The following is a 19354-nucleotide window of genomic DNA, read 5'->3' as shown; positions in this document are numbered from 1 at the left end:
AGGCCTCCACTGCTGAAAGAAGGTATCTGGTTTGTTTCGGTTCTATAATCAAAACTCTGTATCAACTCCAGCTCTGAGATCCCGGCTTGCTGAAAGCAGGTTTCTGGGGTTTTGTTTAGCTTCTATATTTGTAACTATGTTTCAAACTGCAGGCTCAGAGGCCTGCAGTGGCAGGCGGGGAATATTGGAGTCCTCCGTCACTGAAGCAAGCAAGCCTCATGTTCAGTTTAAGCTGCCTGGCTGCTGGCCGCCATCTTGGCTGGCAGTTAATTTGCATATCTTGCTGATTAGCCAATGGGAAGGGTAGCGGTCGTACGCCAATTACCATGTTTCTCTTTTATTAGATAGGATTATTTTTTTAATCCTCATCCAAGGATATATTTTTCCATTAATTTTTAGAGAGAGTGGAAGGGAAGGGGGGGAGACACAGAGAGAGAAACATTGATGTGAGAGAGACACATCAATTGGTTGCAACCCAAGTACATGCCCTAGACCAGAATCAAACCCAAGACCCTTCAGTCCACAGGCCAACACTCCAACCTCTGAACCAAAACAGCCAGGGCTATTTTTTTTCCTTAAAGAACCCTCCCACTCCCCCCGCCACCCCCCCCCCCCCCACACACACACACACACATTATATACACATCAGGCCCCCAACCCCGAACTGCTCCCTGGATGCAGTTTTAGAGCCATTAGACTTCATTCTCCTCTAAGGGCGGAGCCTCCAGCCTGGTGGTACTTTGTGTTTCTGAGGAAGTTCTCGTCGGGGAAGAAGAGGATGCTGACACTCTGAGTTTTAAAATGCCGAGGAGCCATTCCCTGTAACGTGTAGATGCAAAGAAGTAAATGAGGGGGTCGATGGCGCAGTTCATGTTCATGAGGGACACGGTGAGCTGCAGGGACACTTTGAAGGCACTCTGCTCGGGGCAGGATGGCAGGTAGAGCATCTGCCTCACCATGAACTGGGCGATGTTGAGGTGGTAGGGGCTGAAGCACAGCACCACAGCAACCAGCACCACCAGCGTGAGCAGGCAGGCCCGCCGGTGGTGCCCTTTCTCACTTGTCAGAGGGTTGTCCCGGGCCGTCCTGCACAGTTTCACTGTGATCTTCACGTAACAAAATAGCATGACCCCCAGTGGCCCCCAGAAGCTCACGACACAAGCCCCCAGAATGATGAGGGACAGCCTGAAGACCTTCTCAACGCTGGCATACTCCATGCAGGTGACCTTGCCTGCCACAGGCCCAGTCATGGTTATGAAGAGCAGGGGCACCGTCTGCAGGCCCGCCAGGGCCCAGACGGCCATGCAGACCAGCCTTGCTCGGTTGGCACTGCGGAGCCGGGGGCGCTGGTGGGTGCGGACCACAGCCAGGTAGCGGTCCACGCTCACGCATGTCATGAGGTAGATCCCCCCATAGGTGTTCATGTAGAATATGAACGCCGTCAGCCTGCAGAGCCCTTCCCCGAAAGGCCAGCTAAAGTCCAGCGCGTAGTAGGTGATCTTCCCAGGCAGAGCCAGTGTGAACAGAAGGTCGGACACTGCCAGGTGGACCAAGTAGACTCCGGTTGAGTTGATCTTCTTGTCCTTTTGACAGGCAAGGAAGAGGGCAAGTGTATTTCCCAGGGTGCTGAAGACCAGGAGGACTGTGTAGAACAGACAGAGTATCACACTGGCTTCCCGGGGTAGGTGATGAGGAAGGCAGAAGCTGGTATTGTGGGAGATGCTGCTTGGGGTGTCTGTGCTGGAAGCCATGTCAGAGAGGTCCTCAGGGAGACAAAAATAAGTAAACTGTGATACTGAATCTGTGGGGTGACAGCTCTATATGGCAATAATTAATAGTTTGCCAAGGCAACATGCACACAAAAAACGTGTCTTTTTAAGTAAACTTTTTCTTGAAGTGTAACGCACTGTTCCAGTTACTATTGCTGCGTAACAAATTACCCCTGAAATGTAGCTGCTTAAAACAAACTTATTATGCTCACAGCAGATTTTGATCAGGACACTGTGAGAATGGCTTTCCTCTGCTCCTCAACATTGGGAGCCTCAGCTGGGAAGAGTCAAGGGCAGAGGCTGGGGCCATCTAGAGGGGACTTCATTCAGGAGGTGGCAGGTAATGCTGGCTTTGGCCTGGAGCCTCAGCTGGGGCCGTCAACGAAGGCACCTGTGCGTGGGCTCCTGGGCCAGGCTTCCTCTCAGCATGGCAGCCAGAAAGGAATTAGATTCTCACACAGCAGCTGGAGGCTCCAAAAGAAAGCAACCCAGTGGCTGGGTAGACCCTCCATGTATTAACCACATCTTTTATTTTCTGTGTTCTGATGCAGTGACCCCGTGCTGCCTTGCTGACTCTGCAGGGACTGCCCCTCCCTGGGTTAGCCAGTTCCTTGAGTGTGTCTTTCAAATCCCGACGAACCAGTCCAGAGCCACACCTCAGCCAGCTCTTTGTTGGACTCTTACACTCTAGGCCACTATACAATCCCCCCTGCCCCGTCCTAATCACCCCAGGGCCAAGGTGCCAGGTGCCCAGGAGCAGCCTGTGTGTCCCAGAGCCTATGAAATTATTCAAACTAGCCAATCCTACACCTGCCTACCCCGCCTTGCCTGTTCCTTTCCACAGAAACCACAATAAAGGCCCTCGCCCTCACTTCCGCCCCTCTCCCTCTGCCTCCCAGCCGACCCAGAGCTTCCTGTGGGCCCCCCTGTGATGTGGTGTGCCCCTTCTTCTTGGAATCTCTAAAACAAACCCTCTTTTTCAACGGCAATTGCCTCCTGATCTGTTGGCCTTATGGAACCTCAAATTTTCCATCGGCGCACTGCGCCGCCTCCTCTAACCTAGCCCACATCATCTCTCCCACCTCCCTCTGTCGGTTACAAGGGAGTCACGAGCCCACCCTGAATCAGGAGAAGGGACAGAGCTGCGACTTCTCATAGCAGGAACGTGAAAGAATTTGCAGCCGTTTAAAATCCAACACATACACGCAAACACGTATGCAAATCGCAACAGTGCAGCTTGACGATTTTCACACAGTGAACACGCCCCGTGATTAGCACCCCGACTAGGACACTTACCTCATCAGCCCCCAGAAGCTCTCCTGCACCAGCCCCGCCCCACTCGAGGGTGACCACTCTCCTCACTTCTGAAATCACTACTCAGGGTCTGAGGCTCTTATCCTCCCCTCCTTCCCTGAACAATCCGGCCCTCAGGCCACCTGAGCTTCCAGGGCACCGTGTTGAGGTGGGGGCTGTGGGGAGGGGGAGTCTTGCAGGAGCCCGCGTCCCAGCAGGGCAAGGAGCATCGTCTCATGGGCAAATTGAGCTCAGGAGGGTCCCAGCCACAGCTCAACTCACCTTCTAGAACAGTGGTTCTCAACCTTGGCTGCACATTAGAATCACCTGGGAATCTTTCTAAAATCCTGATTTCTGGGCCCCATCCTCCGGAAATTCTGTTTCTTTGTTACTGATGTTGTGGCCCCACCCCAGAACAAGGAAACAGAATTTCCAGAGGATGGGGCCCAGAAATCAGGATTTAAAAAAGATTCCCAGGTGATTCTAATGTGCAGCCAAGGTTGAGAACCACTGCTCTAGAATCAACTTCTTCAGTCACGGAGCGGCTATGAGACCCCTGGTTAGAAGTAGTGTGTCCCTTTCCCTATTTGTCCACAAGCATGGACTGGCTCCCGAGGTGACCCTGGCCCTTGGCCATTGTCCCCGCTTCCTGACTTTCCCGGCCTCTTCCCAGGACACAGCACCGGGCAGCCTGGCTCGGCCTGGCCCTCAGCCCAAGGGTCTGGGGGCTCACCGCAGTCACTTCCTCAGCGAGGATGCCTGAGCCCTCCCTTCGCTGCCTGGCACAGCTCACAACCCCTTGGCCCTGCTAAGGGCCACCTCCTCTCTGAAGCCTCTGAAAACGTTGTGAGCCCCTCCAGGCTTGGAGGCACTTGATGGCAACTCTCAGGTGAGCCTCTCCCAGCGAACCCTCCGCAGTGAACCTCTGCGGCATCAGCACCCAGGATGCTGCGGCCGGGCCTGGGCCTCCTTTTTTGGTCTTTGGCACAAAACAAGTGCTCTGGACCTTGGGTCCTGCTGGCAGCCATGCCCCCCCTTCCCAGAGACACCCACAGAGAAGTCACCTCCACACCCCGGGGAGTGCGCAGGTGCTGTCGCACTGTCAGTCTAGTTGTGACTATTTCCTTCTGTCCTATCTCTGTGTCCTCCACGGGCTGGGATTTAGACCATAAATGTGACTATCAAGCCCCCAGAGTCAGTCTGGGCAGATCAGACCCAAACTTGGAGCTCGAGAGAGAGAGGGGCACACTCTCGGGCCCTCACACCTCTCATCTGCACTGCTTCCAGAAGGTTCTAAAGGTCACCCTGGCATCTGACCCAAGGGAGCCAGCCTGGGCCTATCAGCAGTTTTTCCTTGAGGCTGACGCTGGCCTTCGATCCCTCTGGCCTGGCCTGGCCTTCTGCCCAGACAGGAGTGGCAGGGACCCCTGGCCGGGGAGCTGGGGCCGGCAGGGATGTTCCACCCCCTGACAACAGATGCAGGAAGAGGGCCTGTGAAGAGCAGCTACAACCTGAGCCTTTCTCTCCGAGCCTGTCTCCTGCCCTGAGGACACTCACCTGTGGTCCACGAACCTGGCTCACCAAGGGCACGCGCAGTGAGCCGCAGAGCCGTGGCCGGTGGCCAGCTGCCTTCCTCGGTGATGGTGCCTGCACCCTCCGCTCTGCAGGAATGGAATCAGTTCACCACACTGGAATCCGCACTCTTGGGGCTTCACCCACCCCTGCTGAAAAAAAAAAAAAAAAAAAGGAAACAAAACAGGGTATAATCTTCCTGCCACAGGACGTGCACAATCAGCCACAAGACCTCCCAACCAGGCCTGGCCCCCGTGGCTCCCAAGAACAAGGGAGGGAGGGGAGTCGCTCTGGGAAGCCTCTTTCTGTTCTCTTTCTGTGCCCCACACACAAAGGCTGGGGTTTAGACCATAGACATGACTACCAAGCAGCCACCATTCTCCCCTCTCACCCCCCAAGCCCCGCGCCTGGAGCGAGGGCCAGGGAGCGAGAGGTGCCCTGTGGGGACTGTGATAAGCTCAGCTCCTGTAGGAAAGTGGAGGGGAGACAGCCTGGCTCAGAGTCTCCTGGATTTGGGGCCTTAATGGAGCCACATCTGCGGTTCTGGTGGACGGCAGTCCGAGGGCTGCCCTAGGCGGGGCTGGGCAGCTGGATGGTCCCAGCTCTTCTCTCCCTCTCGTTTCCCAGAGAAGGGTTTTCTCCACCACACCTGGCTAATCAATGAGGCATCGAGCCCATCCTGGGACTGGGACTGAGCCTCGCTCCTAATAGTCCCCCCGGGCTTTCTCTGATCACCTGGTGAGGCCCGCTTCCGTCAGCAGCCAGCTCTCCAGCCCGGCCTGAACCACTCCCCCCACCCCTGTGCTGCAGCATGGCATCCCACGGGCCTCAGTTTCCCCCAGGCCACCGTGTGGCTCAGCACGCTCCCCTCCTCGGCCTCCCATTGACGAAGGCCACAGGACCCAACGTTCCCCAAGTATACATCGGGTCCTGAAAGATGCCCCCCAAAGCTCCTGATCTATTGGAGAGAAGTTTTGTAAAGAAGCCCTTTCTCACCAGAAACTTACCATTCACTTCCCTCCCAGCACCCCCAGAAGGAAGAGCTAATGCAGCTTCCAGAGCTGCCTGACATGCACGCTTCCCAAACCCGAGGGGAACCTTCCTCCGTGTCCCCAGGACATGTAGGGTTCACCTAGTGAAAGGTGAGACCCAGAGGCTGCTCCTCCTGGGGTGGGTGGAGCCCCTGCGGCTGCAGCTGCTTCTGAGCTTGGTGACCACCCTGGGTGTTGCCCTGGGAGCAGCTTCGCAGGGCACTGACTTCTGACACCAGCTGTGTCTGCCAGAGAAAGCAGAGGTGACACCCTATCTCATCTCTGTGGCTTGCACGCCTGTGTTCCGGGAGCATCTTCAGCCCCGAGTGTCCGCCGTGTAGCCTGGTGCGGTTTTGTTCAGGGTACAGCCGTCCAGGGCTCTGTAAAGATAATGCATCCCCCACCCCCCCGCCTTTTTTAAAAATGAGGAAGAAAAGGATTGAGAAAGGGTACAGATGTATTTGTTTCCTTTTTCAAAAAAATTTTTGAATCATTACTAGGACTTCTGGACACTTGACTAAAACATATTTATTCGCTCACCCCTAGCAAATGTCCACATTACCCTGAACTTCCAGAAGTAGCGAGGGACACCACAGTGACAAACCCTTCCTTCTGATAAGCGGACGGGGGAGACCTCTGTGGAGAGACAGACGCGCAGGGAGAGTGGGTTCAGGGCCTTAAGGGAACACCCGGGAGGAGGCTCTTCCGAGTCCTGAGTGCGGCAGTCAGGGAGGCTTCCCAGTGATGAAGACGTAGGATGGGGAACAATTTGCCAAACAGATCCCGCCACTGACGCAAAGGGAAAGAGCGGGGAGCCGTGCCCTTGATCCTTGTGTCACTTTCACTCACATTTCATTGACCCACACAAGTCACATGGCCACGTTGAAGTTCAAGAAGACAAGGAAGTGAAATCCTGCTATGTGCTGGGGAGAAACACTGGCAAACCAAAGACACCACTAAATGCGTCGGTCTCTCCCTCCCAGGACTCATGTGTCCAGCTAGCCACTGGTGACCGCCTCGGCACACAGGATCAGGCCAATGTGTTTAACTCCTCAGACCCATTCCACCTCCTGGATAGGCCCATCTCTACAAATACTGCCCCGCCCCACCCCCCCCACCCCCCCCACCCCCCCGGCCATCCTGCAAGCCGCCCTTGCTCTCCCTCAATGTGCCATCCACCCCCAAGTCTCCTCTACAACATGCTTGAGGCAGTGGCCATAGAGTAGGCTTTGCCATCTCTCTCCAGCAAGCCAACCACAGCTTCTCGTCCCCAGTCCTGGCTCTCGACCTTAACACTCCAATCCACTCTACGTTCTCCATCCCATGGTGAGAATGAGTTTGCTAAAATATACAGTGGCCCTACATTTCTCTAGAGCACGACCCTAATTCCATGACCTGGCATTTGCTACTCTCTTTGCCTGAAACGTGTTTCCCCCCTCCCACCTGTCCCATGCCAAGTGGGTTTAAATCATCCTCAGTCAAGACAGCTCTGGCACCTCTCCTCCAGGCAGCCTACCTTGACTGCTCCCATCCCCCCCATTTCATATACATAGATGCTCATCGTCTGACCTCCCCGGTACCCTACACATCTCTATATTAGTGTCCACTATAAATGATACCATTTGTTGGATTGTGAGCCATTGCGAGACATGATGAGCTTTCGTAAATTTTAGTCTCTCTAGGGCAGCGGTTCTCAACCTGTGGGTCACAACCTCTTTGGGGGTCGAACAACCCTTTCACAGGGGTCGCCTAAGACCATCAGAAAACACATATATAATTACATATTGTTTTTGTGATTAATCACTATGCTTTAATTATGTTCAGTTTGTAACAATGAAAATACATCCTGCATATCAGATATTTACATTACGATTCATAACAGTAGCAAAATTACAGTTACAAAGTAGCAACGAAAATAATTTTATGGTTGGGGGTCACCACAACATGAGGAACTGTATTAAAGGGTCGCGGCATTAGGAAGGTTGAGAACCGCTGCTCTAGGGGCTGACACAGGCCTTGGCATGGAAGAGGTGCTTAGTAAGTGATCTTTGAACACAGGAGCAGTGGCGAGGTGCTGCTATTCTAAGCCTGCCTACCACAGCTCCTATTGCAGTGATGGCGAACCTTTTGAGCTCAGCGTGTCAGCATTTTGAAAAACTCTAACTTAACTCTGGTGCCGTGTCACATATAGACATTTTTTGATATTTGCAACCATAGTAAAACAAAGACTTATATTTTTGATATTTATTTTCTATATTTAAATGTCATTTAACAAAGAAAAATCAACCAAAAAAATGAGTTCGCGTGTCACCTCTGACACGCATGTCATAGGTTCGCCATCACTGTCCTATTGGCTCATCTCATCAGAAGCATTCCCTGTATTACCCATGGGGGAAGGGATGCAACATAGTCTAAGACAGTGGTCGGCAAACTCATTAGTCAACAGAGCCACATATCAACAGTACAATGATTGAAATTTCTTTTGAGAGCCAGATTTTTTAAACTTAAACTACATAGGTAGTTTGCTTCTTCTTTGTAGCCATGTCAAACAGGGCACCTAAAAAAAATGTTTCATTTTATAGTAATAAAGCCACCAACACAAAAGAATTACAATTCCTAAATTGATGACAAAAATACCTGTAGGATTTGCAGCTGGTTGGAAAAATACAGGTAACTTTATGCTTCGAGTAGGTACTTTTGTCACCCGCGCGCGATTTGAGGACATGACTAGCACTAACCACTGCACATGAGACTGCTGGCTGACCGGCTCGCTCAACTCATGCATGAATCGCGGGCTGTGTATCCCGCAGCCCCCCTGCGCCGCGTCTCCCCTCGCCCCACCGACCGACACCCCCCACTTCTTCTAACACCACTTCTTCAAAATAGACTCGCCCAGGCCGAATACCGACTTCTGCGCATGGGCCACGAAGTTTCAATCGCACTGTACATGCGCGCCCGCACGTGGTATTTTGTGGAAGAGCCACACTCAATGGGCCAAAGAGCCGCATGTGGCTCGAGAGCCGCGGTTTGCCGGCCCCTGGTCTAAGACATTCACAGGACATTTTTGTTTGAGTTGGGAGTTGGGATGTCTGCAGGTCACTGAGGGCCACATGACGCTGAATGTGAAGACGACAGCTAGGGTTGAAAAGCCATCCCTTCTATTTTCCATGACCTCATCGAGTCACCAAACAGAGGAGCCCAATAGAAGCTCCTGCCCAGCCTTCCCACATTGCAGACGAGGAAGCTGAGGCCCCGAGAGGTGAGTGAAGTGAGTCATCCCAAGTCATACAGGCAGCCTGAGACGGTCCCAAAGCCTGGACCAGCCTACAGCCTCCCACGCAAATGCTCTTCAAGAAAAAGAAGGTGTGGGTGCCTCCCACTCCATCTCATGAACAATGAGAACGTAAGCAAAACCTCAGTTAGCTAGAACCAACCGTATTTTCCTTTTCTATGATCTTCCTTCAAGAGGAAGTTGAAATTTGATTAAATTACTTCTTTCTCTCTTTCAGTCAATAACTCTTATTTAAGCACCTTCATGCTCAAGACACTGTGCTGGGCACAGCTGATGATCCAAGAGAAAAATACACCCTCTCTTCAGATTGTGGGAGCAGGACATATATGCCTGCACATTAACCAAGAATGCAAGGGAAATGCCAAATGGGTAGTTCAGGCATGAAGATAGTTTGCAAAAATTTCACAAGAAAATGCCCCCAGGAGAGATTTAGTCAGAAAAGCAACTCCTAGGGAGATTCCCTGGGCGCCACTCAATCCCCAACCCTGGTCAATGCCCACCTGTGACCCTACTGTGCAGTCTGACTACACTGATGAGCCTACAGCTGAAAAAGCACAGAATCAACAAAATGAGATGACTTTGTAATCAACTGTGTTCAACTTTCTCGTAGACCCAAATTCCTCCCCTGCACAGCACCTGGCTCAGTCACCATGAACCGATGTGTGTTTGGAATGAATGCGTGCATTCTTCTTTCTAAAGGTTACTTATTGCAGAGGTTGAACCCAAAACGAGTATCTCCTGAACCCTTAGTTGTTCTGTTAGTAAGCTTTTTTTTATTATTGAAATACAAGGTACTTACAGAAAAGCGACCAGATCATAAACTCAATGCATTTTCATACAGTAAACACACCCATGGAATTAGCACCCAGATCAAAAACCAGAAGCCCCTTCTGTGCCCCCCCAGAAGCCCCTTCCTGTCACCACCTCCCAAAGTTCTATCACGTAGATTACTTTTGCCTGGTTTTGAACTTTATATAAATGAAATCACATGGTATATGTCCTTTCAGCTCTGATTTCTTTTGTTCAACATTATTTTGGTGAGACTCACTAATATAGTTACAGTTACAGTTAATAGTGACAGTTCTTTCACCCTCATTGCTGTACACATTCCTTTGTGTGGATGGACCAGCCCTTATTTGTTTATTTTCCTGATGATTAACATCTGAGTTGTATCCCATCTGAGGCTATAGTGCTGCTATGAACATTGCTGAGCACATCATTTGGTGAATATACTAATATGTATTCATTTCCATTGAGAAATGAAATGCCCAGGGCAGAATTATTGGACTTCAAGGTATGTACGTGTTCAGCTTTAGTTGATACTACAATTAGTTGATATTTCAATGAGAAAAGAAGGGCAACGGAGAAAAAAAATTGTAATTATCTGAGAAAAAAATGTAATCTTAACATTTTTATCAATGAGACACTTGTCTTCAGTGATTGCAACAATTAAATTTTTAAAATAATATTGGAGTATACTAGATATTGGGTAGTCCAGTATTTTTCAACCATTGGATTGAAATTTACAGTAGTTTTTAAAATTTTGTATTATGGTGGAACATACATACATTTCAAGCATGCATAGTAGATTTTGAAAGTATTTTAGTAGGTCATGATCAGAATATTTTTTAAAAAGTGAAATAGAATAGAAAATGAAACAATAAAAAAGAAAATGCATCAGTAAGCATAAATACGATTTTGTGGAACTTTTGTTGCAGTGTATGTACTTTGAGTCAAAAAAAAAGTTTGTAAAACATCGGTCTAGTCCAACTCTTTCAATTTACAGAGTGGAAAATATACTAAAAAATGTAAAGTGATGTTTCCAGACGTAGCTTTAACTAGACCATGACATCCTAGCTTCCAATTCAGAGTATTTTCCGACTCCCATCTCATTATCTTTGCTGCCAATCTTTTCAAACTTATAGGCTAGATTCTGGGGCCATATCTTTGTGGCCCCACATTTTATCGGTGAGAAAGGATCTCAGGGTCCCTGCCCAGAAGGCTGCAGAAGGGGCCAGAACCCAATAATTGGCACCTTCTGTACCTATCAAACCCTGGGCACCCCATTTGACCCTATTTACTTTAGGGTCAACCAGGAATAGTACAAACCTAGAAATTTAAAAGAAGAGCAGGGAAAGGACCTGTGGTTTGACATTTTTCAGAATTATCTTTTCTCTTTGGTGTGTTTTAAGCACTTTTCAAGTGCAGAGATCAGGAAAGGAAGCACTATAAATAGAAGGGGACACAGTGGGGAGGGAGGGCTGGGGGAGGAGGAAGTGTGTTCTGAACACCTGCTTGCCTCTAAATCTAGGGCCTTGATGGGGCTTTTCAGATGGCCCTTCCCTACACCAACAGTGCCTCACCCCCAGCCTCTTATGTAGCCCCTCAAAACTAGGGCTAAAGTCTAGTGTCTGGCCTAGGACACCAAGATCCAGCTCCAGCCTGGCACCACCCTCCACTGAGAGTCCCTGGAAGGAGGGGATCTGCCCTGTCTTGAACCTAAGTTCAACGCAGGGCAACTGATGGACCCCCGAGGCATTAGCTTCTCACCAGCCAATGGTGTTTCACATCAATTAGGTTGTGTCTCACCCAAGTGCAAAACTCAACAATGTCTTCCCAACATCTTAGCATAAAACCCACCCACAGCCTATGAGCTAGCACTTTGACCAGGTAGACACAGCAGGAGGGAAGGGAAATGAAAATATGCATCTTGAGGCTGCACCTGCATAGCAATGTTTTTACGGTGTGTAACTTTCCTTGGAGGCTGACTTTGGTGGAAAGGGCCAAAAGGTCAGGCCATGGAGAGTATTTCGGGGGCAGACTTCCCCCTCTCTGCTTCCCCACTTCACTCGCTGACCACCTTTCAGTCCTCCCAGCTGCAGCTCTGCCACCCAGAGCCTGCTCTCTACTCCTCACCTGAAGCTTCTCTCACCCTTCAAGCCCCCACCTCAGTATCACCTGGGTTGGCGAAGTGCACTTCAAGGACCCCTCTAAATTAGAACTCCCTGTTGCATGATGGGCCCTTCAAACACCTGATGTGTTGTAAGTCAGCTTTAATTTGTGTGATCTGGTTAATATCACGCTCCCCCAACAAACTGTGAACTCTGAAGACAAGTCCATCCAGGTTGGTTTTGCTCATCCTTGAATGTCTACCTTCTGACACAGTGTCTGCACTGGAAATGGTGCCCTATTCATTATGTGGGAAAGGAGAGGTGGGAGGGGAGGAGGAAAGTGGAGAGGAGGAAGAAGAGAGAAGAGGGGGTGCAAGGGTAAAGGGAGAGGGTGAAAGGGAGAAGGAAGGGAAGCAGAAAGGGGAGGTTGAGAAAGGAAGGAGGGAGGGGAGATGGGGAAGGGAAAGGAAGGGAAGAGGAGATGCTGGGGAGAAAGGAGAGAATCTAAGGGAGGGAGAGGGGGGTGAGGGAGCCAGTTATCAGCAAGAACCAAGCAGTTCTGAAACACCCAAAGCCCCACAGGAGAGGGTCCTCTCCCAGGGGGAGGCCTCTACCAAGGTGACTGGGCACAGAGGGAGAGCTCGAACCCAGTGTAAAGAGAAGGTGGGTACGGTTGCCGTAGGGCTTTCCTTCAGCTGATTGAGGAGCTAAAGCTGAGCTGTTTGAGACCATAAACTTCACCGTCCACTCAAAGTGTTCAACCCTCACTCGTCTAACGTTCTCAAAGAACATCCATTCTAAGGAGGACTCAAGACTAGTCTGGCTGCTCTACTCCATGGAGGGGTGATTTACACTCGCTGGAATGCAACCTATCTGCGTGTGGTTCAGTGATTTTTAGAGCTGTGCAACCATCCGCACAATCCAATTCTAGAATATATCCCCATTACCCCCAAAAGACCCTGTGTTCATTGGCAGTCACCTCTCATTCCACCCAGATCCAGCGGGCCCGTAATCTGCTCCTTCTACGTAGATTTGCCTTTTCTGGGTGTTTCATAGAAATTGAATCATACAATGTGTGCCTTTGACATCAGGCTGCTTTCACTGAGCGTCATGTTTTTGAGGTTCATGTTGTAACATGCATGTTTGTCTCCTTCTATTGCTGAATGGTGTTCCTCTCTTGGTTTCTTATCCAGAGAGGAAAAAGGTATTTTCAATCATGTAGAAACCACTCCTTCCTTCAAGGACTCAGCTGAAAGGGAAGTTGGCCCAAGAGAGACTTCGTGCCTGGAAAGCGGAGAGAGCGTCCCGCCATGACAATAGTGAGCTGGAAAGTGTACACTGGGTGGGAAAGGCTCAATAAGATCGCAGTGGGATAGAGCGATGAGCAGAAACCAGTTGGGTGAAATGTCAAAAAACCTCTCCTCTGTTTCAAATATCAGGTGCATAAGTTGGTAGTGCCAGACTAGATAGCATCTTGGTTGGGGGGGGGGGCTGTAATAGAAGAATAGAAGAACCCTGAATTTGGAGAGACAGCCTTAGGGCTACATATCAACAAACCCCCTCTCCCCCCTGGACCAAATATGAGAATCCCCAGTGCAGATTAGGCACCAGGAGCTTTTCAGTCCTCCAGATAATTCCAAAGTACAGCCAAGATCGAAGTCAGGGGTGACTGCACACTAAGGTCACTGGGCACCCAAAGTAATGACCTGACTGCACAAGGATGGAGGGTTCCGTGTCTTCCTTTCCAGAAGTGGAATCCTGGTCCTCTGCCAACAGCCCCGTGCGGACCTCCTCTCCTCTCTTGAGGACAATAGCTACCAGGAGGGTGTAGCTACTGTCCTCACATCCTCCACCAGTGCCCTGATGCTGACCCCACAGAGAAGGCCTAATGGAGACACAGATAAGGCCAGCTTGTCACAGGACTGAGAAGGCCAACTTCTCCTATTTTATTAAAGAAAAAAAATTCGCCCGCCATCCAGCTCCAGAACTTTTTTCATCTTTCCAAACAGAAACCATGTCCCCATTTAGCAATAACTCCCCTTCCCCGCCTGCTCTCAGCCCCTGGCAACCAGCATTCTACTACGAGTCTTTATGAGCTTGACTACCTGAGGAACCTCATGCAATATTTGTGCTTTTGTGACTGGTTTCTTCCAGTTAGCTTAATGTCTTCCAAGTTCACCCATGTTATAGCGTGTATCAGTACTTCATTCTTTCTGCGGCAAATCATATACCAGTGTACATAGACAATGAACCTGCGCTGCTGGGATGGGCAGGACGGAGGCAGAGCTGATGAGTCTGTGGAATGAAAAGGAGGGAGAAAAGGAAGAAGAGGAAAACAGAGAGACCAGGAAGTGCTTGGGAGAAAGGAGAAAAAGAAAAGGAAGCAAACCTTGGCTTCGGGGCACCCGAGGCCAGCCACGGGGAGAGGCAGTCTTGAAGGATGTTTGCTGTCATTACAAGCTATTGATGCTTTTGTGCAACTGGAACCCACTGGCGAGCAGGCAAAGGGGCCACATCTGTCTGCAGCTGGAAGACACCATGCAGGTGCAGGGTAGGAGCTGAGGGCACCTGGCTCCAAGCCACCGCAAGGTTAAGGAGGTGGCAGAACCTTGCACCCGAGCCGGTTGGGAATTGCACGATGACAGGGCTAAGTAGTACAGCCTGGGAGACAAAAGGACTAGTCTGGTGTTTCTTAATTGAGTGTGTGTAGATCCTTCAAATAGCCTGTAAATAGAACTCTGGGGTTCATGAACTCAAATGGGAGATTTTTACATCTTTCTGTTTTCACTGGGGCAGAGGAGAGGAGTTAGGAAATGTCCCCTTGGGTATGCCCCACCAGGGAAATGTCCATTCTAATCATCCTGGGATCCTTTTTCTTGGAGAAATTTACATCTCTATTTTCACAAACCTCTAACTGAAATTGAGCATTTCCCTCTATTGGGAACACAGGCAACAACCACTTCGGTTTAGCCATATACTGAGAAAAATGACGGAAATTTTTATATCACACTTTAGTTGTTTCTAATAATAAAATAGTGTTTAAACTCATTGCTACTTTAATCCTGTGGTCACGGACCTGTGGGTATTAGAAAGAGAGTGGTAGTACAGGACCCTAGCACCAGGTGGAGGTGTGCCCCTGGGCCTTTGGCGTTGTCATTCAGTCCGGCACATCTGTAAGCCACCGGTGGCCCCCAGGGCAGAGGCAGGCAGGGCAGAGCCCTGCCCGGGGAACTTGGGGGCCTGAAAGCACACAAACAACTGCGATGCGGTGTACTGCGCTAAGAGAGCACAAAATACCGGTGGGTGTGATCAGCCTGGGTTTCTCACGGGAACTGACATTTGAGCTGTCTTTCCCAGGATATATTAAGAAGTGTGCACAAGGACATCAAACTTTCCTTTCACCAGAAAAATCCCTCACCAAGTGTGTGTGTACCTCAGCTTAGAGTTCAGAGGGGCAAAAAGGAATTTCCCCTGGCTGTGGGGCTGAAACAGGAAACCACCCAGAAGCCCTCGGCTGGAGGAGGCGGGGAGTCCCCGGTTCCCCAGGACCAAGTGGATATTTTCACAGGAAGCACCTCTGGGGGCAGCACATCTCTCCTCCCTCCTCCACATGGACATGGAGGCTCCGCGAGCTCACAGGTGTTGTCTGCTCCGTTTGCTGATGGGTCCCAGGCACCTGTACCGGCTCAGATCTGGCCCCTGCCTGTGTTTGTTGAATGGTGAGTGGATCCAGCCACATCCTTCCACAGCCGATGGGGCGGCTAGACAGGCAGTCCTGCCTCTGCCTGCCTGCCTGGCGTGTGTGTCTCCAGCTCGTCATGATGCCCTGCACTCGACTCGACCTGGGAAAACCCCCACCGAAACCCCAGCGGGTATGGGACTGCTTCACAGCACCGAGCAGGTGAAGTGCCCACACCTGGCTGCTCAGGTGTGCGCCATCCCTGCTCTCCTGCAGGGTTGCGGTGCTGCCGCAGGAGCTGGAGGGTCATAGCAGGTGTCTCAGCTGCCTGGATTAGGGATCCCTTTCCTCCGAGTGTGGTCCAAGCTGGAGGGAGGAGTCCCAGGTTAGTGGGGACAGAGGGCTGGGAGCATCCCCACTGGAACCCCCAGCTTTGGGCTCACAGTGGGTGGGAAGGCTGCCTCCTCACGGGGCCTGACCTAGGCTGGTGGCTCATGGGTAACAGAGAACACGCCATCTCTGTTCCCTCCAAGGATGCTGTGGGCTGCATTGTGTCTCCCCCTCTCCCCCACGCTCCGAGCCTGCCACACTCATCTGTTGACGCTCTAATCCCCAGAGCCACAGAATGTGACTGTATTTGGAGATGGGGGGGGGGGGGTCTTTAAAGCGGTTATTAAATTGAGGTCCTTGGTGTGGGTCCTAATCCAATCCAATTGGTGTCTTTATAAGGAGAGATTAGGACACAGACACTCACAGAGGGAAGACCATCTACCAGCCAGGAGAGTCGCCACAGAGGAAACCAACCCTGCTGATGCCTTGGTTTGGGGCTTCTAATCTCCAGAACGGTGAGGAAATAAATTGTGAGGAAATAAATCTCTACCATGTAAGCCCCCCAACCGGTGGTGCTTTGTTGTGATCGCCCCAGAAAATGATCTCACTCCATAGATTTTGCAATGGGCTTTCAGAGGCAGCACCCTCTCTTTCTGTCCCCACAAAGCAGACATCAACAGAAATGCCCTGGGGAGGCTCAGAGGCCTCCTGACCCCAGGAGGGGTTATTGGTTACTTGGTGACCTCATTGCTCGCTCAATAAGAAGAGCAAGGCCGCGGAGCTAGAATTTCCCAGAAGCACCAGCTGCTCCTTGCTGATGTCAGAGGACCCACACCTGCAGTCAGCTGAGGTCTGCTCACGTAGGAATCACGCATGAGCAGGAGAGCCACAGGCGAGTCAGGCCAAAGGGCTAACGTCTAGCAGGAGGTTAGTGGTTTCAGTGTTAAAAAAGTTATCTCATGCCATGCCTTAGTCCTTTTCCAAGTTTACTAGAAATGTGCTGACTTTTATTATTCTCAGCACAAAGAGAATAATAAAAATAAGTCCGACGGTGAAGTTTTCATACCGCATTCAGCAGCCAGTGTTTACACTTTAAACACCTTTCCCTGGTTCCCAGGAGAGGCCGCAGAGGACTCTGGGAGCACCGCCCATCCCACATCTCACCCAGCCTCTCCAGCTCCCCGAGCAGATCATGGTCTCCAGCTGGGCGCCGCTCTAACCCACTGAACCCCGCTTCCTCCTGAGAAGGCCCAGGAGATCTTGTCTGTTTCCAAAAGAAGCTTGAATGATGCCCCGCCTCCCGCCCGGGACCCTGGCGGTGTGGCCCCGCGTCCCGCCATCCGCGCGGCCCCGGGTTAGTGAACTCCTCTCCGGGCAGGCGGCTGGCAGGACCCGAGGTGCAGGCTGTGTTGTTATCTGGCCCAGTTGCCGCACTTCCTGGGCCTCGGTTTCTCCTTGTCAAGTGAGAATAAAACTAACAGTCCCCTCAGAGGGCCTTGGTGAGGATTAAGGGAGTAATATACACATGAACTTGTCTGGGATCGAGTAAATCTGTGTCTGTCCCCTTTCTGCCCTGGCCCTCCCTTGATGGCAGGACTTCGCTCTCCTCGGCACCCCCATGTCACCCAGCGTAACGCTGGACACACACTGAGGGCAGAACGACTCCCGGTCTGAGTCTCACTCCACATGTCACTCACCTGTATCCAGCTCAGCTGGGACTGCCTTGGAAGAACATGAACTTTATTCTTCTGATAAAAGAAATGCATGCTGCCCTGTGGGTGTGGCTCAGCAGTTGAGCGTCAACCCATGAACCAGGAGGTCATGGTTTGATACCCATTGAGGCACATGCCTGGGTTGCGGGCTCGATTCCCAGTAGAGGGCGTGCAGGAGGCAGCTGATCAATGATTCTCTCTCATCATTGATGTTTCTATCTCTCTCTCCCTCCCCCTTACTCTTTGAAATCTATATATATATAGTAATTCATGCTCCATGTATTCAGTTTGGACTATGTATAAAAATATAAAGAAGAAAATAAATATTATGGCAAACTCTAACATCTAGAGAGAATCATTGGTTAACATTTGAAGCAGTATTTCCTCCCAGTCTTTTTCCTATGCACATGTGTCCCCAGTCTGTTTTACTCAACTGCCTGAGCCTTCTGTGGTGTTTGCTCTAGAGCAGTGGTTCTCAACCTTCTGGCCCTTTAAATACAGTTCCTCATGTTGTGACCCAACCATAAAATTATTTTCGTTGCTACTTCATAACTGTAATTGTGCTACTGTTATGAATCATAATGTCAATATCTGATATGCAGGATGGTCTTAGGCGACCCCTGTGAAAGGGTCGTTCAGCCGCCAAAGGGGTCGTGACCCACAGGTTGAGAACCACTGCTCTAGAGCATCTCGGAGTAACTGCTCAGCTTCTAGGGTCTCCAAGAAAGGACCTACAGCAGAGCTGCGTCTGATAGCTCTTCCTCTCTCAGTAAGTGAGGTGTTTGCATTGTACACAATCCCTGTATGAGCTGACAGGTCTGCCTTGCAGAGAGTAAAATCTGCTCCCCTACCAAAAACACACCTGAGAAGGTTGCCAGGATATTTCCTGCCTCTGGGCTTGTAAGGAGTGCCTATTTAAGCTGGGTAAATAATTCAGAGGAAGAAATTTCTCTGGGTTTCTTGGCATTCTATTCTGTGCTGTTATTTAGATGAAGAAATACAGTGATGGCTTTATTCTGGTTAAGGACACACTAGCCACAGGGCCCCCAAGCTGGATCCTTTCCCCAAATCAAGGCGTCACAAAGGCCATCTGAGGGCCTGCACCCCTGCACATCTCAACTGTCTAATGCAGGGGTCCTCAAACTATGGCCCGCGGGCCACATGCAAATACAAATATTGTATTTGTTCCCGTTTTGTTTTTTTACTTCAAAATAAGATATGTGCAGTGTGCATAGGAATTTGTTCATAGTTTTTTTTTTAAACTATAGTCCGGCCCTCCAACAGTCTGAGGGACAGTGAACTGGCCCCCTGTTTAAAAAGTTTGAGGACCCCTGGTCTAATGGCTGCTCATTCCTCAACTTACCAAAGTCAACCAGTGTACCCGGTTAGGCTAAGTGGGTCTGCAAGACTGGGCAAATCCATCTGATCCAAAGCCTTTTAGGCAGTGGCAATGCAGAGATCCTTTTGCTCTGTTATAAGACAAGTATGGAGTCCAGCAGGGTTGTCGCAAGCCTCTCTTGATTTTGGGCAGTGTCCACAATTTCACACAGAAGTAACAGCAGAACCACAGCTTTGGTGAGTGATTCTCGTATCATTGCAGTTTGGCTTCATATGATGGGTGCTTTTGAGCCCTGAAATCTTCCCTTGGAATCTGTGCCACTCCACCTCTATGTGGAGGAGCCCAACAACCCTTCAGATACATTTAGAGGTGTGCAGGTGTATGTTTATATATGTGTGCAATGAGTGTGATTTTGTGTGCATGCGTGTGTGTGTGTGTGTGTGTGT

General features: G+C 50.5%; 1 protein-coding gene across 1 annotated transcript; it reads right to left on the bottom strand.

The window, feature by feature from the left end:
* Nucleotides 1-630: 630 nt before the first annotated feature.
* On the bottom strand, nucleotides 631-6001 carry LOC118652030 (G-protein coupled receptor 183-like). The gene is made up of 3 exons (XM_036301851.1): nucleotides 5642-6001; nucleotides 4620-4786; nucleotides 631-1763 (listed from the first exon to the last, which is right to left on the bottom strand). Exon 3 carries the CDS (start codon nucleotides 1749-1751, stop codon nucleotides 693-695), a length of 1059 nt encoding a protein of 352 aa, XP_036157744.1. The 5' UTR covers nucleotides 1752-1763; nucleotides 4620-4786; nucleotides 5642-6001; the 3' UTR covers nucleotides 631-692.
* Between the last annotated feature and the right edge of the window lie 13353 nt (nucleotides 6002-19354).

The sequence above is a fragment of the Myotis myotis genome, unplaced genomic scaffold (assembly GCF_014108235.1).
Source record: "Myotis myotis isolate mMyoMyo1 unplaced genomic scaffold, mMyoMyo1.p scaffold_m19_p_3, whole genome shotgun sequence".
NCBI classification, from domain to species: Eukaryota; Metazoa; Chordata; class Mammalia; order Chiroptera; family Vespertilionidae; genus Myotis; species Myotis myotis.
Note: the sequence above shows the minus strand (reverse complement) of the source record. Positions and strands in the feature narration are given on the sequence as shown.